We start from the raw sequence: 25,224 nt of genomic DNA, 5'->3' as shown, positions 1-25,224 counted from the left end.
GGCGTATGGGGCATCAAGCTTCAAATGGCTCCTAGCGTTTGCCTCAGGAAGGAGAGATGAGGCGAAAGGCACTCAGTGCTCCGTGATCCTATGAAAACACCTTGGCTGCATGTCGTGGATGGCCGCGCGCTCTGGTGGGTTTCAGAGAGAGTACCCCAGCACCCTTCTTGAAATCCACAGGCTGGCACACTGTCACTCAGAGGGTTTCGATTCTCAATTCCCTCACAAGCATCCGGAGACTCTCCTGGGAGTCTCATTAAGACCAAACTTCTGCTAGAATCAGTAGCAGCCAATGTGCTGATGTTCCGGGTCTTCAATTCCTCCATGTGGGGGTGGGATGGGGGTGCGGGCGGGGGATAAGGGGTGGGGGAGGTGCGAGGTGGGGGTTGGAGAGGCGGGGCGGGGGGCGGGGTCTGCATGCAGATCTCCTGCGCTTTCATCTGGGGACGGTCTAGAGCCAGCCCCAGAATTCCCCATTCCCATTGGTTTTCATAACCCCCTCATTCCCACGGGGTCTTCAGCACTATGCTACAATCCAGGCACTGGACAGAAAAGGTGTTCTGACTTCACAGGAGGACGGAGCACGCACTCAGTAGAAAAGGGGGAAAAAATGCCAAATTCTCTTTCGGGAGAAAAAGCTGAAAAGCGGTGGGATCTATTTGCTTGCTGTCACAAGGCTAAGCCCTAAGCAGGTTAATCCTAGCAAAACACTGGTTTCTCTAAACCTTCCTCCTGGGGGCCTGCATGGCATCCCGTGGGCTTTCATCACATCCTATGCATAGAAGCCTTATTGTGCTTACCTGGTAGCTCCAGAGAGCCCGGTAGGCTGTCTATCATATGGTACCTGGAGTCTCTTGTAGAGATTGCATCAAAACTGGGAAAAGAAAAAAGAAAAAAAGGAAAAGAAAGAGTAAATAATTAAATGTGAAAGTCTAATACGGTTTCTCTACTGTTCTTATGACACTGATTTTCACCCCCTTATCAGGGTCCCATTTTCAGCTCACTGAACTGAAGACCCAGGTCTTACCGCTGTCCCACACAGAGCCCAGTGGCTCATAGGTAATTAACACGTATGTCTTGCACGATGATGAACAAGTGTAAGGTCTTAGCCTCTGCATCAACACAGCCGGATCAGTGGCAGCTTCATGTTTCCCTTGGCTGTTATTATCAATTAAATGTCACCCACAAAAGTTCCTGTAGTGGAAAATGTAAACCCCACAGTCATGTTTCTGTTACTTGAGGTGGGTTGGGGGCGGAGTTAAGAAGTAGATATGATACCCCATGATGACACTGATGTCAATGACAGACTTTAGCTGATTCTGTCACCACCTGGTGCCCCTGCTATCATTCAGCAGAGTCCCTCTGCTGGCCCATGCTCTTAGACCTCCCTGTCTCCAGAACTACAAGTCAAACAAACTTCTCCTCGGTATTAATTACCTATCCCCACCATTTTGTTATAGCAGCAGGGAGTAGACTAAGACAGATGCCCTCTAAGACCTTAAAATGATTTCTTAACCTCTGTGCTCAACAATGGGCTGCTGGTTTAGTAATCGAAGATGAATTCTTTGCAGCCTGGTGCCATCCCTTCGATCTCTGAGGCTGATTGTCTTACAGACACCCATTCCTACAAGTGGGTTCCAGTCAGTGCTTTAAGGGAAAATAATGCAGAAAGATCCTGCACTGTAATACAAACATTGGAAAGAGACCAAGGACTGGCTTAGGAAACATCGGCAGCCGTAAGCAAGAGGACAATCCAGCTCCCTTCTGTTTTCCCCGATCTTCCCCCTTCCTGCAAATGTCAGAAACCCAAGGCTGAATCAAGCAGTATTCGGGGCCCAGCCATGAGAGACAGGAAATGGTGTCTCTCAGTCTGCATTGGGGACACTGCAGCTAAGACAGTCTGATTGCTTTTCTGCAGCTGTCCCTCTAGGGAGAGCCAGCAGAGCCTGGCTCTAAGCTGTGTGTAATCTCCCTCTCAGTAGGCCAAGCAGAGGAGGCTCCTTGAAGGAGGATTCCTGAGCCTTTCCTCTTCCCTTCACAACTGCCATTCACTCTCCCAATGAAACAAAGGCCTCAAAATCAAAAGCCATTTTTGGGGTCCTGATACGTTGAAGGATGTTAGTTTTGACTCCCGTCTGCAAAGCTGTCACCTCTGCAGAACCTGAGTTAACCAATGTCAGTGAGGTAGCAAACACCGTGATTCTGAGGTGAGCTCTGCTCTCCCCAGCTTCCCACAGCAAGAAGGCAGATAGCATCTAACTAATGGATGGAGGCTGCTGGCATTAAATAGCCAGCTGTCAGTCCCCTTCTCTACGGGTCTAAATGGGCAAGAACAACCTTGGTCTTTATCTTATTTTATTGACTTTAAGAGAGCTATTAAGAGCTATAAATAACAATGGAGCTCAGGGCTACATTTATGTTTACCTCTCTAGTTGGCAGTGTGACCGTGAGAGAGCAGACTGAAGTCTCCTGCAATAGCACCCTTTTCAGAGAGGCGGTCAATTTATACTCTGAGGGTTAAAGCGGCGTGACCTGAGTGAAGCATCCAATCACAAGGACAAATTGCACATGGCAAGACCATGTTTTCCCACAGGGGCATGTAAACAAATAACACTCATCAGCTGTAATAAAGTAAATCACTTCTCTCTGTCACACCTGAGAGGAGCATGGAACACATTTCAGGAAAAAGTCTGTGTTTTGAAGAAAAATGAGGTCACAAGACTCTTGTTTTCTTGGAGTTTTTTCACAAGCATTTAGAAGTCCCCTCAGGCGACTCCATTCCGGACCTTGTTCCAGCACACTTAATTACAAATGTAATTACCTGTACCTATTCTTAGTTTACCACACCAGATCATTCTTCTTCCAGCAGCTGGACACAAAGCCAAGTTTAGGGTTATTCTAGCTGTTGTCGAGGGATGAATGGATGAAGGAAAGGACAGTCACATACATGCAACAGTGTTTTATTCGGCCACGAAGAATGCAACAATGTTATTGTCAGGAAAGCAGGCACAACAGGAGGTCATTATCGGTGAGCTCAGTGCTCAGCCATCCTCAGAGAAGCTCCTGCAGCGTATGGTAATTAACGGACCCACAACTGGACAGTGTGCAGAGACTGAGAGAAGTGGAGCACACAGTCCTAAAAGGAATGTCTCCATCAGACCCTCCCTTCAGGGCTCAAGGATCTCTGTGGAAGAGGAAGTAGAGAGATTGCAAGAAGTAGAGGAGATGGAGAACTCCAAGGAACCAGTGTCCTTCAGACACAACGGGACCATTGCATCTGAACTCACAGAGGCTGCAGCAGCACGCACAGGCTTTGCACAGGTTCTATTCAGACAGGGTCCCAGAGCTGAGAGGGGAAAAGGACACTGGCCCCCACCCCTAACCAAGAAGCGATCTACAATACGAGCCCTGGTAAAGCGAACGTTTTCACAACGGAGCCTCACTGGGTATATATATCAAACACACTCCAGGGACATCCCATGCCCAGGAGTAGTTGGCCAACAAAAAACAAACTCAATGGTCTTTTTGTCTCATACTGAGTTGTTTGTGCTTTCTTTGTCTTGTTGGTCTCTTGCTTAAACATTTTAGTTTCTGATTTTGATGTGCTGTGTGTATGTGTTTCTTGGTTTTTTGCTTTTGTTTGGCTGGTTTGAGTTTTGTTTGTGTGTGTGTTCTTTTGAAAAGAGAAGAGAAAGAGCCTGTTGTTGGGGGAGGGGAAAGGTAGAGAGGACCTGGAGGAGTTGGGGGAGGGGAAAGCATGATCAAAATATGTTGAATAAAAACATTTATATTAAAAATAAACAAATAGGGGTTGGGGATTTGGCTCAGTGGTAGAGCGCTTGCCTAGGAAGCGCAAGGCCCTGGGTTCGGTCCCCAGCCCCGAAAAAAAGAACCAAAATAAATAAATAAATAAATAAGTCTGGGCAGCGGTGATTTTGATCCCAGAACTCAAGAGACAGAGGTAGGCAGATCTCTATGAGTTCAGGGCCAGCCTGGTCTAACAGAGTGACAGGACAGCCTGAGCTACACAGAGAAACCTTGTCTCAAAAAAAAAAATAAACAAACAATAATTGTAAAAAAAATTTTTTTAAAAAGAAAGTACCCAGATCAACAAATGCAAGCAGCCATCATAAAGCCAATGACAGAAAAACATTCCTTTGAAAATTGTTGTCAGGGTCAAAGAAATGGTTCGTTCTGTGAGAGTACTTACTGCCAAACCTGATGAACTGAGTTCGATCCTCAGAACCTACATGGTAGAAGAGAACTAACTCCCTCACGTTGCCCTCCAACCTTCATGTGTGGCATTGTATGTGCCTATGGGAACACACATATACACACTAAATGAAGAAAAATGTACTAAAAAGAAAGTGTGTTTGTTTTTAGAAGAAAGAACAGAGGGGCTGGAGAGGCAGCTCTGATGTTTTCACAGACGACCCGTGTGCGGTACCCAACATTCATGTCAGGTGACCCCCAACCACCTGTAATTTCAGCTCCTGCTGTCTGCTGACCCTTGAGAGAATCAGCACTTATGTGCACTCAGACAATTAAAAATAAGATAACATCTCTTTTTTTTCAAAGGAAGGGAGGGAGAAAGGGCATCACAGTCAAAGGACCAACTGGCTTTCAGACACACCAGAAGAGGGCATTGGATCCCATTACAGATGGTTGTGGGCCACCATGTGGTTGCTGGGAATTGAACTCAGGACCTCTAGAGGAGCAGTCAGTGCTCTTAACCACTGAGTCATCAAACTGGCTTTCACCTGAAATGGAGAAAGCTTGGAAGAGAAAATGGCATGTCTGTTATTTAGATAAAACACAGGAAACAAGGCAGTACTGGTGTCCAGGCTAACTCCAGCTTTTCTGTCCTGACATCAGGGTGAATGAAACTGCAATCAGCCCGGATTCCAGGCTGGAGGCTGCCTCTGAGCCCCTGCTGTTTGAGGAGCCTGCAGAATTTTCCAGTGGAGCTTGGGAAATGCAGAGGCAATAGCGACAAGATAGGTTTACCTCTTTGGTCCTGAACTTCAGGACCTCAGACCCACACTCCACACATTTAAAAGCTAGCTTGACATTTTGTCTTATGGTCAGTGTTTGTCCCTTGAGTTTTTCTTGGCTGTGAGTTCAGACTTGTTCTCTCCCCATGCTGAGGGAACCCAGATAACTCCTGGTCACAGCTGCCACTGTGGTTGGAAAGGGGCTCTTGGAAAATAGCTGGGCAGCTGATGGCCTTCTCCTTTGAACATGTTTACTTTGTTTCATGACATAAGACACTTTAGTTTTGTTCTTGTGGCTAAATCTCAATTCCTGGCGTCTCCCCAAACAAGCCGTTATTATCAAAGGGCTTCATGCATTTTTTTAAAACAAAATCAGCCCACTTTCCCAAGCCCTTCTTTTTTCCAGAGACTTCAGCTTTTCAAGATCAATTACACTGGTGGGAAGGCTCGGAAGGAACTAATTGCTGCTCTCATCATCTCCCGTTTCTTTACGTATATCCTCGGAAATTTTTCAGTCTTCCATTTTGTTTTGTTTTGTTTTGTTTTTTCCGTCAGACATCTTTTTTTCTTGGCTTGACACCACAGATGGCTATGTAATTGACTTTTGGTTTTGTACTTAAATTTGTTATTTTATCATTACCCAACTTCCAAAGTATTGTGCAGGTGATACCTACATCCCTGTAAAAATTACTTTAAAATATATAATTATTTTAGTATGATGCCAAGTGATACACATATATATACCTATAAGTATATGTATACATATACATATACACACATATATACATATGCAACATACATATACATATATACATGTGTGCAACAGCATTTTATTACATATGTTATATTATATACATATACATATATATATATGCATGACTTACACATGGCAAGAACTCACCAAAACCAAATTAACCAACCCATCAATCAAAAGAAAAACTAAGGGGAAATAGTTTCTTTTTTTTTTTCTTTTTTCTTTTTTTTTGGAGCTGGGGACCGAACCCAGGGCCTTGCGCTTGCTAGGCAAGCGCTCTACCACTGAGCTAAATCCCCAACCCTGGGGAAATAGTTTCTAACTGAAACAGTTACTACACAAATTACAGTCCTTCCTATAGGAAGGTCTGTTTTGAATCACTACAAGATCAATCATTGTGATAGAAAAAGAGTTAAGAAATGTAATCAATTCACAAAAGAGCATGCAAACACCAAGCAACAGAACCATTGGGGAACAGTGCACACCTATCATCCTGCACTGGAGAGGACCCCAGCTTGAAGGCAGGGTGGGGCTACAAAGCCAGAGGCTATCGGAGAAGAAGAGGGCACGTGTGAGAAGGTACCAGGGAGTGGCTCACTGATCACTAACATGTAATGTGTTAAGTACAAACATGAACTGTCTGCTGTCCAGTAGAATGGGGCTGGGTAGGGTATTCAGAAGTGGGCAAGCATCTGTATGGTGCATGGCAAGAAAAGCTATGATAATCTTTGATTAGAGTAACCTGACATATTAAATTTTAAACATAGGGCTGGAGAGATGTCCCGTCAGTTAGGAGCACCTGCTGATCTTACAGAATCCTGAGTTCTGTTCCCAGGGCCCATGGTTAAAATGGCTCACAATCTCCAGGGGATCTGACCCCGTCATCTCACTTCGAGGGACTCCTGCACACTCCCAACCAAGCACACTCACACAGACACCTGTACATAAAGAAAATTAAAACAAAAATAAAAAAAATCAAGCACACATGGTCTTTAACCTGGCAATTCCACTTCCAGGAAAATACACTGGTAACCCATGCAGTGTGAGGCAGGCCATAGACTTTTACCCATTGCTTACTGTTTCCAGCTGGAGTGGGGTAATGCAACCCCTGCTGCTTATTGAACAGGCAGTGAATGTTGTCTTTAGAGAGCATCAGGAAGTCCAAGTCTGTGGAAGGCAAAACTAAAGTGTGCGACCGAAGTGTTCCAAAACGGATGGTAAAATATTTCCACTTTATAAACCACGGAGAAGGACAACGGTGCTTCATTCACTTGGCCTTACTTGGGGAATGTGGAGGTGACTGAACGCTGAAGGTCTCACCAAAGCCAGTCTCAGACAGTGTAGCATTAGCCGGGAAGGTTCAGAGAACCTACTATCCCAAGAGCTAGAACGAAGATTAGGTCTTAACGGACACCTGTGTGTGAAAAGAACTCTTGTGGAAGTAAACAAGTATTTAGGGGGAAATTGAGTTCATTTCTTAAGTTTATCTTTACACAGAGCAGTGCTCAGTTTGAACCTGGGACTAAGTAAATAAGTGAATACCTGGAGTTTTATAGTGATTTTTAAAGATTTAATTCATTTATTAATGTTCTCTCTCTCTCTCTCTCTCTCTCTCTCTCTCTCTCTCTCTCTCCCCCCCCCCCCCCAAAGATGGCACCAATCCCCTGAAGCTGAGGCTGGAGTTATGTGTGGCCATGAGCTGCCAAGTGTGCGTTGACTGTGAGCTCTCTCTCAGCCCATGACTTTTAAATTTCCAAGTAAGTTGAAGCTACCAACAAAACAGTTCAGTGTTAGTAAGTGGATTTTGCAGATCCACTGGAAGGTTGCACTGAGGGGCGTCAAGGCTAGCAACCATGTGGTACACATGTGAATCGTGTGTTCCCCCACACTGAGGGAGGTCAAGGACCATGAGGTGTACATGTGAATCACATGTTCCCACACACTAAGGGAGTCAAAGCTGGCAACCGTGCAGTATACATATGAACCATGTGGTTTTTTTCCACACTGAGGAGGGTCAAGGCTGTTGACATGCAGTCGGTGTACACATGTGTCACATGTTCCCACAAAATGAAGGAGGTCAAGGCTAGTGACCATGCAGTGTACATGTGAAATAGGATCAAAGAGTGACTGCATTTGGGGACATTGTTGAACTGGCTCTGACTGGTTCCAGGATTGCACCTTTCCTGGAGTTACTGATGACAGTTGGTGATGGTCCAGGGCTTCTTTTGATCTTCGTCCAATAGATTTGCAAATGGTTCCGTCCACTTTAAGACATGTTATGCCAGGAGGAGAGAAATGGCCCAGTGGTTAAGAGTTCTTGGGGCTGGGGATTTAGCTCAGTGGTAGAGCACTTACCTAGGAAGCGCAAGGCCCTGGGTTCGGTCCCCAGCTCCGAAAAAAAAAACCAAAAAAAAAAAAAAAAAAAAAGAGTTCTTGCTGCTTTTCCAGAGGACTGGAATTTTGCTCCTAGTACCCAAGGTGGCTCACAACTACCTGTTAACTCTAGCGCTAGGGTGTCTAGCGCCCTCTTCTGGCCTCCATTGGTACTACATCCATCTGCACATAACCACACACAGAGGCAGATGAAGAATTAAAACAAAAGTATTTCTTAAATATCAGAGATAGTGTTCTCCTTTCCACCCTAGGACATTGGACAGTTTTGTTCACTACTTATTGTTAGAGGGTAAACTGTGGGTTGCGTCCCAGAATTTGTAAGTGAAAGCCTTGATCCCCCGTTCCTCGGAATGCATTTGGACCTGAGGCCTTTCAGAGCTGATCAAGTTAAAATAAAGTCACTGGGGTGAGCGCTAACCCAATATGACCTATGTCCTCATTAAAAAGGTGAACACAGACACAGAGGGAGAAGCGCGTGCACAGGAGCAGGGGAGAGGAAACTACGATAGATAAACCAAGAAGAAGGCCTGAGGAGGCGCCAGCGTTGCCAACACCCAAATCTTAGACTGTGAAAATACATGTCTGGTGTTTAAGCCATCCTGCATGTGGCATTTTGTTATGGTTTCCCAGGACAACTAATACTCTGAGCAAAGTCATCTCAGCAGGCCTTTCCTGGCTAATAAAAGTTTTTGTTTTTGCAGTACTGAAATGGAAGCATGCTTGCAAATTCTCTGCACTGAAGTATTAATGTATCGCTAGCCCTTGAATAAAGAATTGGCTTCTGTGATGGTTTTGTTTGTTTGTTTGTTTGTTTGTTTGTTTGTTTTCGGGGCTGGGGACCGAACCCAGGGCCTTGCTCTTGCTAGGCAAGCGCTCTACCACTGAGCTAAATCCACAACCCCTCTGTGATGGTTTTAATGTGCTTGTCCCACAGGGAATAGCACTCTTAGAAGGTGTGGCCTTGTTGGAGTGGGTGTGGCCCTGTTAGAGTAGGTGTGGTCTTGCTGGAGTGGGTGTGGCCTTGTTGGAGGAAGTGTGTCACTGTGGGAGTGGGCTTTGAGGTGTTCTATGCTGAAGCTCCACCCAGTCCAAAAGAACCTCCTCCTGGCTGCCTGAGGAAGATTATCGATTCCTGACTGCCTTCGAATAAAGATGTAGAGCTCTCAGCTCCTCCTCCAGCACCAAGTCTGCCTGCATGCTGCCATGCTCCCCACCATGATGACAATGGACTAAACCTCTGAAACTCTAAGCCATCCCTGATTAAATGTTTTGCCTTTATCAGAGCTGCCTTGGTCATGGTATCTCTTCACAGAAATAAAACCCTAACTAAGATGGCTTCTTTTTTGAAGATAAGCTTTAATGGCGTGTTAAATAAATCTGTGTTCTTACCCTCTGAACGATGTAATTTGACATGGTTTAAACTCACAATTATACGTATGTTTTCAGTGTGGACCATTTGGTACTTTGTCTGTGTTCTCTTCCCTGGGGAAGACTGTTTCTCCTGCTCTTGGCATGCTTTAGTTCCCGGTAGTTCTTTGTGTAGGGCTGAGGCCTTGTGTTTTTCTCCATCCTCTTTGGAATGATGGATGTCTCTTTAGGAGTGTTTAGGAGGTCATGCTGATGAGACCTCATAGGTGTAGCGTCGTGGGAGTCACATTCACACAGCAAACTCTTTTGGTGTTCGATCTTTTGGTTCTGAGAATCTTTCTGGCCCTTCTTCCACCATGTTCCAGAGCCTTAGGTGCAGGGTGGTTTTGTGAGTGTATCAGAGCTTCCACAGCTCTGCATTTTGATGGATTGTGGGTTTCTGCAGAAGTCTCGTCTGTTGCAAAGAGACATTTCTTTGGTGAGGGGTGAGGCCTACGCTTCTCTGTAGGCCTAAGGACAGATGTATAGAATATAGTTAAGGATTCTGTTGCTTCAGTAAAGTGGAGGTTACAGGTTCTCCTCCAAGATCCAAGACTTTACTAGCCCTGGGTTATTGGTTAATTTTCCAGTTATGGTTTCCTGAATAGTTAGCCCTAAAGCATACATACGAGTAACATTATTGAGACTAAACAGATTGTATGTATGTGTTAAGGCATACATATGTACACACACACACACACACACACACACACACACACACACACACACACGAAAGCACATGCACAGACACATTGTGGTAAATTATCAGGACAAAACTGCTTGTGCCTGTATTCCTACTACTTTGGAGGCTGAGGCAGAAGAATCAAGAGTTCAAGGCCTGGCTAGGCTACCAAGTGGGTCCCTAGTTTCTCCCCACAAAAAAAGACCCCAAACAACAACAACAACAACAACAACAACAACAAACAAAGCAAATGGGGGAAAAAGAAAAACAAGACGAAGTAACAATACTGCCCAGTAAAATACTCCCCCAGCTGCCTCCTGCTTGGCACTGTGCCTTCAGTACTAATTTCTGAATGTTCTATGTTGACACCCCAGTTGTCTGGAGTAGCAATCAGTGTTCTCAGCAGTTTTTCCCTTGGCTTGAGCCTCCCAGTGGGACCTGAGCTAGCCTGCTGCCCCCACACTCCTGATTCATGCAGGAGTTCTTGGTGTTATCCTAGGTCAAGCAGGCCTGAGAGGTTTTCAGTATCCAAAGGGCCAGCCAAAGGGGACTTTCAGATCAAAGGAAGCCAGGCCCGGGGAGGACCAGGGGAAGTGGAGGTGTGTCCAGGATGGAGAAACTGTGTGTGATGTCACTCGGGCTCCGAAGGAGGGTGACATTGCGTGTTCTGTGATGTTAGGAGACATAAAATTTGACACGAGCCCTTTGCAGTTCACCTGGGACAAATGGTCTCCCAACCGGATTCTGATGCTCTACTCACAGCAGGGCCTCCCTTATTTGTGCCTCAAAACAGTTGCTCGCCGAGGCCGATTACTTCTCCCACATTACCCAAGTAGAGAGAAGAGGCCTTGTCTCCACAGTGAAAAGGAGGCAGTCCCCTTTGTTTAGAAATGCACCAGATAACTTGTTAGAAAATCATGGGTTTGTCTGTGACCACACCACCCTGACCGTACCCGATCTTGTCTGAAGCTAAGTAGTGTCAGGCCAGCTAGCACTTGGCTGGGAGAAAAGTAGGATTCATCCCTTCACGTCAGCAGGAACCAATACAGGAAGCCCTTAGCCCAATGCAGAAAATTAGTGGTATAAGGGCATTTGCAATCAGAATGTAATAATTCAATAATTTTAAATGAAGCCATTAATTAAGATAATTAATTAATAACCGGCAGACACTGACTCAGAGGCCAAGTTCAAGCTGCACTAGAAAGAGAGGCAGGAGAGAGGACTGGGTAGGACAGCAGAAACCCCGTTGGGAGAGACTTGGCGCAGAGACAGAAATATGACCACATTTCCTCAGTTCCCAAGAAGCAATACATGTCTTTAAATGTTGTGTTTGGAAGGTGTCAGCTGTGTGTTCTCTGGGCAGGAGTAACATGCAGCAGGGTGAAGAATTCCATTCACAGCCCCCCAGTGCCTACCCTGGACACCGAAGGTCACAGCGGCATCCAGCATCTAACGAGAGTCGCTAGGGAAAGAACACTGTGTAGCCCGGAATCAAGGATTTTCCTTAGCTGCTCTATTTATCACATAAGTAATATAATGATAACAGTCACAGAGCATTTTTAGAGATATATTTCAGTTTTAAATTATGTGCTTATGGAGGTTGGCATGAGCACGTAAGAGCGTAGGAGGGCCCAAGGCTAAAGGCGACCCCGGACCTGGAGTGTCGGGCAGTTGTGCCCCTCGGTGTGGATACTGGAGAATGAACTTGGATCCTTGGCAAGAACAGCAAGCGCTCCTAACCACTGAGCCGCCTCTGCAGCCCCCTAGTTGTGGCCAGCAAGGTAGCTCATGGGTGAAGAACTTTGCAATATAAGCCTCGAGACCTGAGTTCAACTCCCGGAATCCACATGAACGTGGAAGGAGAGGGTTGACTCAACTAAGTTTTACAACTCTGACCTTCATTTGAGTGCCACGGCACACGCACCACCAAACGCACAAAATGCACATATGTGCACACATACACACACACACACACACACACATCCCACACCACACCATGCATGCACATACATACACACAAATGCACTTTCGCACACAGCATGAATACACAGATACACACATACCCATCGTGCATGCACACACACACACACACACACATACCAACACCACACCATGAATGCATACACACACACACACACACACACACACACACACACACACACCCTGCATGCACATGCAATGATAATTTTCCAAATAGTTCAAAATAGTAAGATTTGAAAAATTTTAAAAAAGAAGAGAAAAAAGTCTGGAAAAGATAAAGATTAGTCCCTCTAAATATTTTTTTAAAAACAGAAAAGATTAAGAAAACCAAATAATCAGTAAGATAAACAGATTATCCACTGAGAAATTAATGGGTCTAACATCACGTGGCAAGAACTCTTGAGAAAGAAGAAAAAAAACGGCCTGATAATATAAGGAGGATAAAAGATATCATCCCAGATCACCAAAACCTCCCAGGGAAGTTCAGCTCCCCAAGTTGGTGCCGAGGCGGGGGATGGGAGGGTATGAAGACATCTCCACAGACCTTGTAGGTGTTTTAATGTTGGAACCCCGATTGCCATCTTCGGAAGCATCCCAGACCCATACGGTACAACGGTCTCAGAGGAGACAGAAGGATGCGTCCTAACTCACAGGTGGGTGGAGGCGTTCTCTTCACATTCATGACTGATCTCCGCTCCTATTGCTATTCTTCCTGTTGCTCTGACAAAACACCCCAGCAAAGGTGAAGTTAAAGGAAGACTTGTTTGTTTCGTCTCACAGTTTGAGGGCTCTGTCTATCGCGCTCAGAAAGCCAAGATGGTGGCCAAAGTGTCAAGTAGCCACAGTCAGAAAGCAGAGAGTGATGCCGCGCTGGCTCTGCTGGCTTTCTCTGTGGGATGAGGTCTATGTGCAGCGGAGGGCAGGCACAAGGTAAGGCAAGGCCTATGCCCGAGCAGTGAAAGAAGAAAGACAGGCTGAGAACTTTAGAGATGGGACCGAGAGTATGGAGAGGGGAGAAGGAAGATGGAGGAGGACAGCACAGATCCGTGTGGCTTTAAATGGCCACACGTAGCTATGGATGTCTTACAAGAGATGGATAATTACAGGACAATTGTCTTATCTAGGTGGGCAGTTCATGTCAATATCAACTGGCTCTGAGTTTACTGTGCGGATGTTTTGTGGGGTGAGAATTTACTGACATAAATCTGACTGAGAAATTACAAGCCTCTAGAGTTTTGATTTTGTCTGGTTACAGGGATTTGTGACAGCTAACTGCAAAATGGGTGGTCATTTGCATGGGACTGGGAACTTAAGGAGATGGGCTGTCCCTGCTGGGGACAGCCATGGAGGTGGTAAGACCCCTGGGGCCAGAAATTAGCCAGCTCTAGCTGGGATGGTACATCCTTTTTTTAAAAATATTTCCTGCTACACTTGTCTTTTTTATTCAGTCCAGGACTCCAAGCCATGGACTGGTTCACCCAAATTTAGCATGTGTCTTCCAGCCCCACTTAGCCTAGTCTAGAAAATCCCCCACAGACACGGTCCCAGGTGTCTGAGGCAATTCTAAATTCTGCCAAGCTCACAGCCTCGGCTATCCATTAGATCCCACCTTCAAAATCTTGTCCCACTGAGGAGTAATTTCAGCATTCAAGTCTGGGTGGGAGACGAACACAGTCGATGGTATGAACCGTATTGATAGACAAATGTATTAACGGCGTGATTCATCTGATCAAATTGGGTTTAATCCAAAAATGACAGCTAGAATAATTTGCTCTGCCTTAGTTACTTTCCCATTGCTGTGATAAGACACCATAACCACGGCATCAGGAAAAGGGTTTATTTGGCCTTACAGGCACAGAGAGGCGGAAAGCACACCACCGATGGTGGAGCAGCATGGAGTCAGGCAAGCAGAGCAGCTGGAACAGCAGCTGAGCGCTCACATCTCCTACCCCATGCCTGAAGCCGAGAGCTGGGAATGGTGCCAGTCTTTTGTTGGATAATTTTTTATTTACATTTCAAATGTTATCTGCTTTCCTGATTTCCCGTCCATAAACCTCCTATCCCTTCCCCCCTCCCCCTTCTTCAATGAGGGTTCTCCCCCACCCATCCACCCACCCCTTCCCACCTCCCTGCCCTGACATTCCCCTACACTGGGGGGGGGGGGGACGGAGTCCAGCCTTGGCAGAACCAAGGGCCTCCCCTCCCATTGGTGCCCAACAAGGCCATCCTCTGCTACATATGCAGCTGGAGCCATGGGTCTGTCCATGTGTATTCTTTGGATGGTGGTTTAGTCCCTGGGAGCTCTGTTTGGTTGGTATTGTTGTTCCTATGGGGTTGCAAATCCCTTCAGCTCCTTCAATCCTCTCTCTAACTCCTCCCATGGGGACCCTGTTCTCAGTTCAATGGTTGGCTGGGAGCATCCGCCTCTGTATTTGTCAGGCTCTGGCAGGGCCTCTCAGGAGACAGCTATATCAGGTTCCTGTCACCGGTGCCAGTCTTTTGAAACTCCAAGGCTCAACCACACCGGGCACACTTCCTCCAGTAAGGCCACACATCTTAAGTCCCCCAAACAGTGCCAAGGTCAGCTAAGGACCAAGTATTCAAATGCCAGGGACTTATGGGGGACACCTCCTCCTACCACCACACAATGCTGTCCAATATAAAGGTGAGTCATCATATGGTTTTTCTCAATAAACACAGAAAAATAGTACTCTTACAGAAAGCCAATAAAAACTAACATATGAGATTTTTTAATTTATTAAAAATTATATTAAAATCATACTACCGCAGAACCAATAAGATTCTATGTGGGCAAGGGGAATTCTAGCACCTGTATTTTGAAGGTATTGAACATCTGGCCTCACAGGACAGTAGATAAAAATATCAACACTGGACATGATCCTGGTCTCCGGGAGACCCTCCCTCCATAAAGCTAAAATAAACAAATTTTAAGTTGACCCTTAAGCTAACTTCCATCAAAAAGACTTTAAATATCATTCCATCAAGGTGGAGCAAGGCAGACAGTCCGGCTTTCACAGAATCATGACCAGGAGCACATTTTCTGGGCAGTCCAAAGTAAAAGCTCGTATTTTCATGAAATAAGGAACACATTTGCTATGTAGCCCAGGCTACCCTCTAACTCAAAATCGACTCATCTCAGATTCCTGAGTGCCAAAATTATAGGTGAGACTGCTACTGGTTTGTGATACAACAGACTTGAACAATGACCAAACAGTACTCCTACTCTCGAAAAAAAAATTACAAAGTTAAAATTCATATGTTAAACAAAATGAGAGAAAATATATAAAGAGAGATTTAAAGGGTGACAATCTATTGTCGCTTGGTAACAGCCCCCAAAGGACAGGAGAGACGTTTGGAGACAGCGAGTTTCTCACAACCAAAGGGCGACTCTAAACTTCAAGACTGAAGAGACCTAACCATTCCCAAACTAGTTTAGGGAATGCTCCCCAAATCCCATTATTGTGAGACTGGAGAGCAGTGCACACAGACCGCACTAGTGTAGAAAGGCAGGTGGAGCGTTTGTGTGCTTCCCTCGTCAGGGCGAGGCTGCTGAACCGAGTTAGACTTCGAGGGGGTAATTGTTTATGCCGTGATTTGTGTAATTATTATTAACAGCAGAGAAACAGTCCATGCTGCCATTCAACCCAAGGACCTTTTTCAAAATGAAGTGATAAAAATATTAAATTAATCCAAAAGGAGGTAAGAGAGGGGAGGAAGGTTCTTTTTGTTGTGAGATCTGGATGGTTAACAATTGCACTAGACAGCCGTCAGAAGGACCAATGGGTGGGATTGTGGGAGGGGTGGCCATGGGCACTCATTACTGACTATAGGAGAGGGAGGGGTGAGGCAAGATAGGGCAGATGTTTATCTCCCTGACTCTGATCCCCCTGGGGGGGGGTGCGTGAGGGGACTTCTGGCTTCTTCCTAAACACTTGATGGCCTCACTGTTTTCAAACGTGTGGATTAGTCAGAGAAGTCGTAATTCATAGCTGCTGTCCTCCAGTGGCCCCAGTAACATGGCTCTGTTCCCCAGGGGACCCTAACAGCCTTCGTTCCTTGACTGGCTTGTGGGTTCACGAAGCCACTGAACCATCTGCCTCCACATGAATGTCTCCCAGCTACTGGTAGAGCCGCTTTCTCCAGGAAGAAAAGTGGCCTTTGTTGGATTTGAGGAACTCTCCTCCCTGGCTGAGACAGCTTTAGACAGCTTTCCTAAGTGAGGGAGTTTGGGGTCCATTGTACAAGTTTTCCTGTGCTGAGTCCAGTGATAAACTGAGACTTTTGTTTTGTTTTGTTTTTCTTCCTTACAGAGGAAATCAAACGCAAAGGTCCCTGCGTGCCTGGCAGAGCCAACAAAGTCAGGAAGTTCAAGTGACAAGTGTCAGCTCCTGGTGGGCTCCAAACAAAAGCACCACCCCCTCCCTGAGAAACAGAAGCCTAGGAGTTGATATAGCAAAGGACACAAAGAAACAAACCCGCAAACAACACACAGTACCTTAAACACACACACACACACACACACACACACACACACACACACACACACACACACACACACACACACACAGCTTAGCTTCCGGCTCTGCCACCTCCGTGTTGAAGACTTTCCCTCAGCCATGCTAAGGACCCTTACTTGGCCCACACAGACGTCTGCTGGATATCAGTATAGATCGGGACTGCCACCAGACTAGTCTTTGTCACTGGCAAAGACAGTGAAGCAGAGGACGTGTATTAGAGTCTTGTCTGTGCAATGCTGTGATACACATGAGCCACAGGCAGGGCAAAGGGAAGACTGGGAGCCCCTGGGAAGACCTTCAGCACAAAGGGAGATTACAGTGGGCACCAGTAAACCAGGAGAAAGAGCAGCCCAGCTAGCCACAAAAGGCGGTTTTCCTAAAGGCCAGATGCAGCAAATGTGAAGGCAGATTGTTACAATTGAAAAGATGAAAATGATACATTGTGAGCAAACTGCTTACTCTCAAGGATCACATTTTTAAAACAATAGATACATCCAAGCCAGGCATGGGTGTGAATTATGTTAGGACCTGTCCAAAAATAAAATAAACAAAATTCCTATTCTGTAAGTTCGTTTCCGTCTGCCTTGGCACTAAGGATAGGACCAGGTCACCAGGTACGCACTCTGCAGTGGAGGGAGGGGGACGGGCATCCCCAGGCTTAGTGCTAGATGGGTGCTTTGAGCCCCTGTGACAGGTAGACATCATCGAGAGCTTGAGTCAGGATTCACGTTAATTTCGTTCTGATCCTCATCACTCCAAGCCTAGGAATAATGAGAGATGGAAAGGGTGGGACAGAGAAGAGTGGAGAAGAACTCCAGCCCCGGAGGGACCCCGAGAAAAGCCTGCCTAGAGAGTGGGGAGGGCTAAGGCCCTAGGTGAGGCTGCAGGAGGGTGATGAGGCAGAGGTTGTGTGCAGGGTGGAGAAGTAAAAACGTCTTTAAATGCATACTCAGTGATCCAGCCTGAGCAGATTGTACTCACTGCCAAGTTATCTCACTCTTGATTAAAAGGCACAATAAAAGTCCAGGAGCAGGGAAATCCTCGGTGCTAAGAGTGTTGGAGCTTCTGGGCATGTTTCAGTCCACTGAATCACAGGTTCCTGTGTGAGCTGAGCGGAAAACCAGAGGATGTGTATTTGTATGATTGTGACTCAGGATGCGAGGCAGGAAGCAAGGCCCAAGAGAAACCGCTGTAGCCATCTGTTTCCTAGCCCACTGGGGACAAATGAGTACCTGTGTGTGGGCACCTTCTGCTACAAGCCAGAGGGCAAATGTCACTAACACTTCTCAGACATTGATGGCTAAAGGCCCTTGAAGGAAGGTGTTATCTATTTCTGACTCCAGCCCAAGAATTCTGCGTCCTATCTACTAACGCTTGAGGAGTAAGTATCCTTGAGAATGTTGGCTAGATCCGCATGTGTGGAGGGCAACTATCTGAGTGGGTAAGAGACACACGGTAAGAGTTGTAGAGAGGTGATAGGCGTACGCAGACGCCGTCCCAGGCAGTTACCATCTATAAGAATCCCTTCCAAGTCTTTGCCATCTTCATTAAGCCCTTGAGCTTTGGGGTGATGACTGCTCCAGTGACGTCCATGGCCACACGTGACTGGGCATGATTGGACCTCAGCCCCCACCATCCTCTCATCTCAAATTCATTCCTGCTTTTTCTGTGGTATTATGGCTCCCATGATCCAGATGTTCCCTGTAGGATCCCTGTGGTTCTGGGCACATGACCTCTCGGGCCTCTAGCTATTACCCAATATATTCTATTTTGGAGGCATGTTGTGGGGTAGCCATATTTTATTTTTGCGTCTCTATGAAACATGGCAGTTACCAGATACCACAGACAGACACTGCAACATACTTTTACTATGGTCTCCCAGCCCCAGCACATAAGGTGTGCACAGGGTTTTCCTGGATGTTTGGTATGTGAACTAATGACTGAATGCTGCCCTCGCTCTGGTTGGTTTTGTGGGTCGACTTGACACAAGCTAGAGACATCACAGAGGAAGGAGCCTCAGTTGAAGAAATGGCTCTATGAGATCCAACTGTAAGGCTTTTTCTTAATTAGTGATCAATGGGGGGGGCAGCCCATTGTGGGTGATGCTACCCCTGGGCAGAGTTGTCCTGAGTTCTATAAGAAAGTAGGGAGAGCAAGTCTTGTGCAGCAAAGCCAGTAAGCAGCATCCCTCCACGGCTTCTGCATCATGAAGCTCCTGCCTTCATATTCCAGCCTGACTTGAGTTCCTGTTCTGACTTCCTCCAGTGATGGGCTATGATCAGGACATGTGTGAACCGAATTAACCCTTTTCTCTCCAACTTGTCTTTTGGTCATGGTCATTCATTGCAGCACCCTAAGACAGCACCTCGTGGCTGGTATAAGAGCATCTCAGAGTTTTCCCTGTAGAGGAGAAACAACAGAATATCAAAAGTTCATACATTCAAAAAGGAGAGTGAGCTTGCTCAAGGGGAATGCCAGTCTGCCAGTGGGCACAGAGACCCCACGCAGTCCTTCACTTCAGGAGAGGCAGTTGGGTTTTGTGGGGCCAGAGACCTCTCAGGCATCTGTCTCTCCTGGTCTCCCAACTGGGTTCCAGTGGCCCCTTCCCCAGCTTCCCTGAGCACTGTTTTGAGAACCGTGACCACGCTGGGTGGGCAGGCAGTGTCAGGAGTCTGGCACAGCTATGTTGGGTGAAAACTTTAAAGAGTTGGACCTTGACAATGAAAGCCAAGCACACCTAATCCAGACGCCACACATGTGAAAGGGGTCACAGGCCAAACCTCTCTGATCGCTGACATTGAGCTGCTAGGAGAGGAGATCTTTCACACACCAGGGTGTAACCACTTACAATCCACCCAGTCTCTGTGTATACGGTGTAGGCAGAACATAAATGAATGTTGTGAATGGACTCGACTCCTGTCTCTAAGATATTTAATTATGTCTATGCAAATGTTCCAAATCTGATACATAAATCTGAGGTCAGAAGCTCTTCTGGTCCCACAGTTCAGAGACTCAGCCTCTATTTACACCGTGGGCTGGCTTTGTGGGGGTCTTAGCGTTGGCAGCATTTATGAAGGCCAGGCTCTTTATGAAAGTGGGGCTTGTAAAGCCCACTCTACTGTAACCATCTGCAGACATCCACTGGGCTGTGTTTACCTCTGTTCTCCAGCAGAGTTCAGGCAGATGTCCTTGTAAATGATGCTTCCTTCCGGCTTCCTTCTGCAGGGGAATCCCAGTGGGTAATTAGTGGGAGCATCCTATGACCAACAGGAAGCTATCTCAAATACATGTGTGTGGCGTGGAGAGGCTTTGGTAAAACTCATTTCATGGTGGGGTCCGTATGAGGACATGATCCCTTGCAAAATGATGGGATCGAGCGGTAGTTTTCTGGGGTTCTTACCAAAGAGTGACCCACAGTATAAGGCAGGAGGAAGACCAAGAATCTTGCCTCAGGGCTGCCGTTCAAGAGTCGCTTTTACAAAATAACCCCTTTGCCCTTAAAACGCTTTAAAATATTTCCACGCATCTAAAGTAACGGTTTAGTGTGGTTTTCACCCATTCTTTTAAAAGTTGCTCAACAAGGCAGACAATGATGTCTGCTTTTGTGAGCAGTTACAGTTGGAGGTGGTGCCTTGCTGCCTCCCCTTGTTTGATGGCTCCCATGCAACCACAGATCAAGCCGCTGCCAGTCCTGTGAAGAGGAGGAAGCTGCTTCCCATTTTCTTTTGCTTCATTTTTCTGTCAGGCTTCTGGAGAGGTCTGCTCTGAGTCCTAATGTGCGCCGCCTTCTGTGACAAATGAGGGCTTTCTCTTCTCATTCCTCGAATTCTCAGAGTTCCTCTGAAGATAATGTTGTTTGTTACGCCACATAGCCAGCTTTCTGTATGGCCTCCGGGAATGGGAGAAAGGACAGAGACCTCTATGACAAGTGGGTGTCTCTGTGGCACCCTAGATTACTACCTAGTAGTCCTAATTACTTAGGAGACTGAGGCAAAGAGGTCACTTGAGCCCAGAGGTCCCAGGATAGCTTAGGCAACACAGTGAGACCCAGTGGGGAGGAGGGAATGTTGTTAGATTTTCAATGTTCCTATTGATTTCAACTGGGGCAACACCCAGCTATTAAACGGCTAAGTGCAGACCATGAAAATGGTAATATGTAGGAATGCTTTTGACTCTCCAATGAGAGTTTTAACACATATAACTTGAAAGTCTGTAGCCTACTGGTTTAAATAGTGTCCTGCAGGCCCAGATGGACAGTCCGAGCTGGCTGATCTCTGCAATGGCCCCTTTGCTCAACTGCCTGCTACATGGTGAGTCTCTGGCCCAGTGCTTTCCGTGTGCTCATTAGCTTTACTTAAAAACCTATCAGTGCCTGGAGGCACCTGGGTCCATCCCCAGAACGTGAATAATTGCAAGAATTGAACAATTAAGCACCCAGGATCATCAGAGGTGGCTTTGTGCACATAGAAAGCCCAGCTGCTGCCCTCTCAGAAGGTGAATCCAGACTAATTGGATAATCTAGAGACCAATTAGCCTGAAGGAGGAAAAAGAAGTCAATGTAGCTGTAAGAGATACATTCTCAGTCCCAGGAGCATTGTGTGCATAAGATGCAGCTTAAAGAACTGAGATTCTATATAATAGAAACATTCAAACCTATTTCCTTTCCCTTTGTGTAGGAAAGTGGAGATGTTGAGTCAGAATCAGACAGAAAAGGGCTTTTCTAGTATGGGAGTATTAGAAGCATGGGCCAGGCTGTCCCTTCAGCTACAAAGTTTCCGTTATGTCAGTTGCTGTGAATCATCCTTTGAAACGAAAATGGTGTCTAGACTTTTTACTTAGCACTTAGGTAGTTTTATGTTCGACTCTAATAAAAGCCATAAATATTCTGCGGGTAAGAAGTCATGCACCCTTTGCACACTTAGCCCATTAAGAAGGCAAAGGCCAAGGGTAAACCTTCTAAGAATGTCACAGCATTGGCATGTAACTAATCAAAGTCTGAATCTGTCACACGCTTGATCACATGACTCGGGTGGCCCTTGGGGTGTGAAATCGACCCCATGGCCTCATTTCCTGAGTCCTTTAATCAACAGGCCTCAATAGCTTTGGGCTAAAATGAGGTAATGTTTGCATTTTGTAACATCACACATTGGAAGTAACAACTAGCAGAAACCAGTAGTCAACCCAAGAGTCACAGTGTCACATGTACTGCCGATGTCCAACCACAAGCCAGAAACTCGTTGGTGCTTGTTGGGCACACAAACATTACACAATCCAAGTGGGGTAACAAGGCCTGGAATGACAGACAGGCACTTGGCCTTGGTTATGTCTGGTCTCTGTGGACAGGAGTTAGTGTCTTGCGCGCTTACCTGAGTGGCAGGGGGTTGAGCTGATGATGAAGCAGCCTCTGGGATGGGAGGAGCCATGGCCTCTGTTGCCCTGAACCTGTGAGCAGGAGCCACAGGCTCACTGAGGGAAGCCCAGGGATAAACGACAAGGGGAATCTCCATGCTCTTCTTGGAGCAGCAAAGGACCTAGCTGCACTTGGAGACACAACTAGAGAAAGAGGGCTGGCTGGGAGACAGCTGCCGTGGGGGTGGGGGTGTCTTTCCCAGCCGTTCTCTCCTTATTTTTTCTCTTGTTGCTATTTCTTCAATGAAGTTGCCATCTTACTCCCCTCTCTCCTGGCAGCTGTTTCTCCTGGATGAGCCTGAGACCAGCGTCTCACCTACATCTACACCTGGCCTTCCCTGCCCTGAGGGATGCTCTCCAGAATCCCTCTCAGCCTCCAGCTCTGAGAGCATGATGCAACATCGTTTGTCCCTACCAGGTGGTTTTTAAATCAGCTTTTCAAGAACAAAGAAACTGAGCTGAGAAAAGTACATTAGCAATGGTACCACTTGTTGACTGAATCAGCTCACGGACCCTCCACTCAATCCAGCCCTGAACATTCTGCCTGAGGACAAGGCTGAATTCACCCAGTGTAGTGCAGTGTCCCCAAGAAGGCCCAGACACCATCCTGTATCAGCTCCAGTGACTTAGTCACACCTCAGGGTAAGGTTCTTCCTTGAATGTCCTGTAATTGCTCCTTTGGAACCACCTTGGAAGCTTACCCAATGATGCTGTTCCCAAGGAAGGGAGGCTGCCACAAACGGATGTACCCAAATGTGGGAGGCAGTTGGCCCTTTCATGGTCTTTTTTTTTTTTTTAAAGATTTATTTTATTTATTTATTATATATAAGTACACTGTAGCTGTCTTCAGATACACCAGAAGAGGGCATCGGATCTCTTTACAGATGGTTGTGAGCCACCATGTGGTTGCTGGGAATTGAACTCATGACAAAGAGCAGTCGGGTGCTCTTAACCGCTGAGCCATCTCTCCAGCCCCCCTTTCATGGTCTTAATGAATCTCTGCCCTGCTGTTGTAAGTCGCTTTTAAATAGGTGTGTTTGTTTCAAAAGGTGGTCAGTGTGTATCACATAAAACATTTTCCCATTTACTCAACAACATTGAGTATATACACACTGTCCAACAGAGACAATCTATCTCCAGAGGTTTTCATTGTGCAAGACCAGGGGTCTTCAATCCTGATGCTTCACCCTTTTAAGTAGAAAAAATTATTTTTGCCACTACTTCATAATTTTGTTACCATCGTGAGTCATAATGTAAATATCTGTGTTTTCTGGTGGTCTTCGGCAACCCCCATGGAGGGGTTCACAACCCACAAAGTGAGAACCACTGTGCTAGACTGAAACTCCACCGTGATAGATACAAATTCCCTAATTAATAAATGCCCTTCCCAAATACAGCTAGACAACTACCATTTATTTTCTCTGAGTTTGATGACCAGATGTGTAAGGAGGAGCACCCTTTGGGGCATCCCTGGATTAGTGTAAGAGTTTTAAAATCCTACCAGATTGTAGCACGTGTCTGAGTCTCATTACTTTTTCAGAAGGAATACTGGATTATGGTTGGGATATGCCACATCTTCTTTGCCCATCTGTCTGTCCGTGACACTTGGATGGCGTCCCCATGGATGGTGTTGCTATGAACTCGGGGCTGCACACACTTCAGTGCTTGCTCTCAGTTTGAGTGCATCTAGAAGTGGGCACCACCTGGTCCCTTGCTAACCCCGGTTAGCAGAGCAGTCAGTGTTTCCCATAGCAATGGCTCCACTTTAAACTGCCAGCATCAGGAAGCAAGGGTCCCAGTCTTCTCTCCCTGTTCATCAACATTTGCTTTCTATTTTTAAAAGTCATTCCAAGGCTGGAGAGATGGCTCAGCAGTTAAGAGCACTGACTGCTCTTCCAGAGGTCATGAGTTCAAATCCCAGCAACCATATGGTGGCTCACAGCCATCTGTAGTAGGATCCAATGCCCTCTTCTGGTGCGTCTGAAGACAGAGACAGCGTACTCACATAAAATAAAATAAGTCTTAAAAAAAAAAAGTCATTCCATTACAGCCTGGGCTTGCATCTCCTTGTCATCTTGAGTCTATCATCTCTTCAGATGCTTGGTGGACAGCTGTTCATTCATTCATAAGTAAGCCTTCACTCATTCGTAAGTTGAGGGTTGACGTTAGCAAGTATGTTTTTCATCTGGATTAAGACGTCCTTGTAACCAGTGAGCAGCCAATGTCATGTCCCCACGGTTGGACTCTTGACGTGTTTGGTCAGTACCTGTCCAGTAGCACTGGATACAATTGACTATTTCCCCAAGAAAGATGTGAGCTTCTGAGACAGCTGGCCCCTCAGTCACAAAACAGTCATGTTAACACACACTTGGGTCCACAGGGCAAGAAAGGCCTTGTCCTGACTGCAGGCTTGGAGGAATCAGTCTGCAGCAGCGGCCACCGGCCACCACCTTGACTTCAAGCTTCACCTGGGGTCCCTCTTCCTGGGATTCTGTTTTCAGCTTCTAGGCCACCTGGGACACAGCCTCTGGTCCAGAGGAGAACTTTTCCCAGGCCAACTTCCCTCCCCCGTCGCACCCCCATCCAGGCCCCATTATATTGAACCTCGTGAGGAAGGAGGTGTTGGCTAGAAGTCAATATTTTTCAAAGTGCCAAAATAATCAAGTAATTCCCAAGTGCTGACCAGTTACAGACCCTTGATGATCAAACACTGCCAGTGAACTGGCCGGAAGCATATACTTGGGTATTTCTCTGCTGTTTCTTAGCTTGATCCGTTAGTCCAACCAAAGTTGGCCAGGGCGGGGAAGGGCGGCGGCATGTGGGGTGCCTCTCTGGCCTTTGGTGGGGGTGGGCGTGGAGGCGACCCCAACCCGCACCTCTGAGTGCAGGGCGTGTGCCCAGCATCCTCCCCCCTGGCTGCGCGCGCCCCCCGCGCGCCTCCGCTCTAAAGTAAACACGGCGGAGAGGACCGGTGCCCCGCTCGCTGCCCGCCGGGCGAGCCATGGCGGAGGCGGTGCCGGCCTCCCCTGCGGGCGGCCGCGGCCTGCACCGGGGTATCATCCAGTG

The 25,224-nt window shown here is 46.7% G+C and overlaps 1 protein-coding gene and 1 long non-coding RNA gene across 4 annotated transcripts in view; one reads left to right on the top strand and one right to left on the bottom strand.

The window, feature by feature from the left end:
- Positions 1–24,039, bottom strand: part of LOC108351918 (uncharacterized) — a 27,208-nt gene extending 3,169 nt beyond the window's left edge. The window contains exons 1-3 of one of the 2 annotated variants that reach the window (XR_001839795.3): positions 23,660–24,039; positions 19,906–19,968; positions 18,531–19,149 (exon numbers count right to left, since the gene is read on the bottom strand). This is a non-coding gene — a long non-coding RNA (uncharacterized LOC108351918). Of the gene's footprint in view, positions 1–800; positions 875–18,530; positions 19,150–19,905; positions 19,969–23,659 lie in introns of those variants that run through there. The other variant, XR_010054767.1, reaches the window with a different exon arrangement.
- The window catches only part of Rfx8 (regulatory factor X8), a 63,842-nt gene continuing 61,589 nt past the window's right edge, over positions 22,972–25,224 (top strand). For both annotated transcript variants that reach the window (XM_039084547.1, XM_039084546.1), the window contains exon 1: positions 22,972–25,224. In XM_039084547.1, the coding sequence (XP_038940475.1) occupies positions 25,160–25,224 (65 nt within the window). In that variant the 5' untranslated portion in view covers positions 22,972–25,159.

This window comes from Rattus norvegicus, chromosome 9 (genome assembly GCF_036323735.1).
Source record: "Rattus norvegicus strain BN/NHsdMcwi chromosome 9, GRCr8, whole genome shotgun sequence".
NCBI classification, from domain to species: Eukaryota; Metazoa; Chordata; class Mammalia; order Rodentia; family Muridae; genus Rattus; species Rattus norvegicus.
This window is presented reverse-complemented; position numbering and strand designations above follow the sequence as displayed.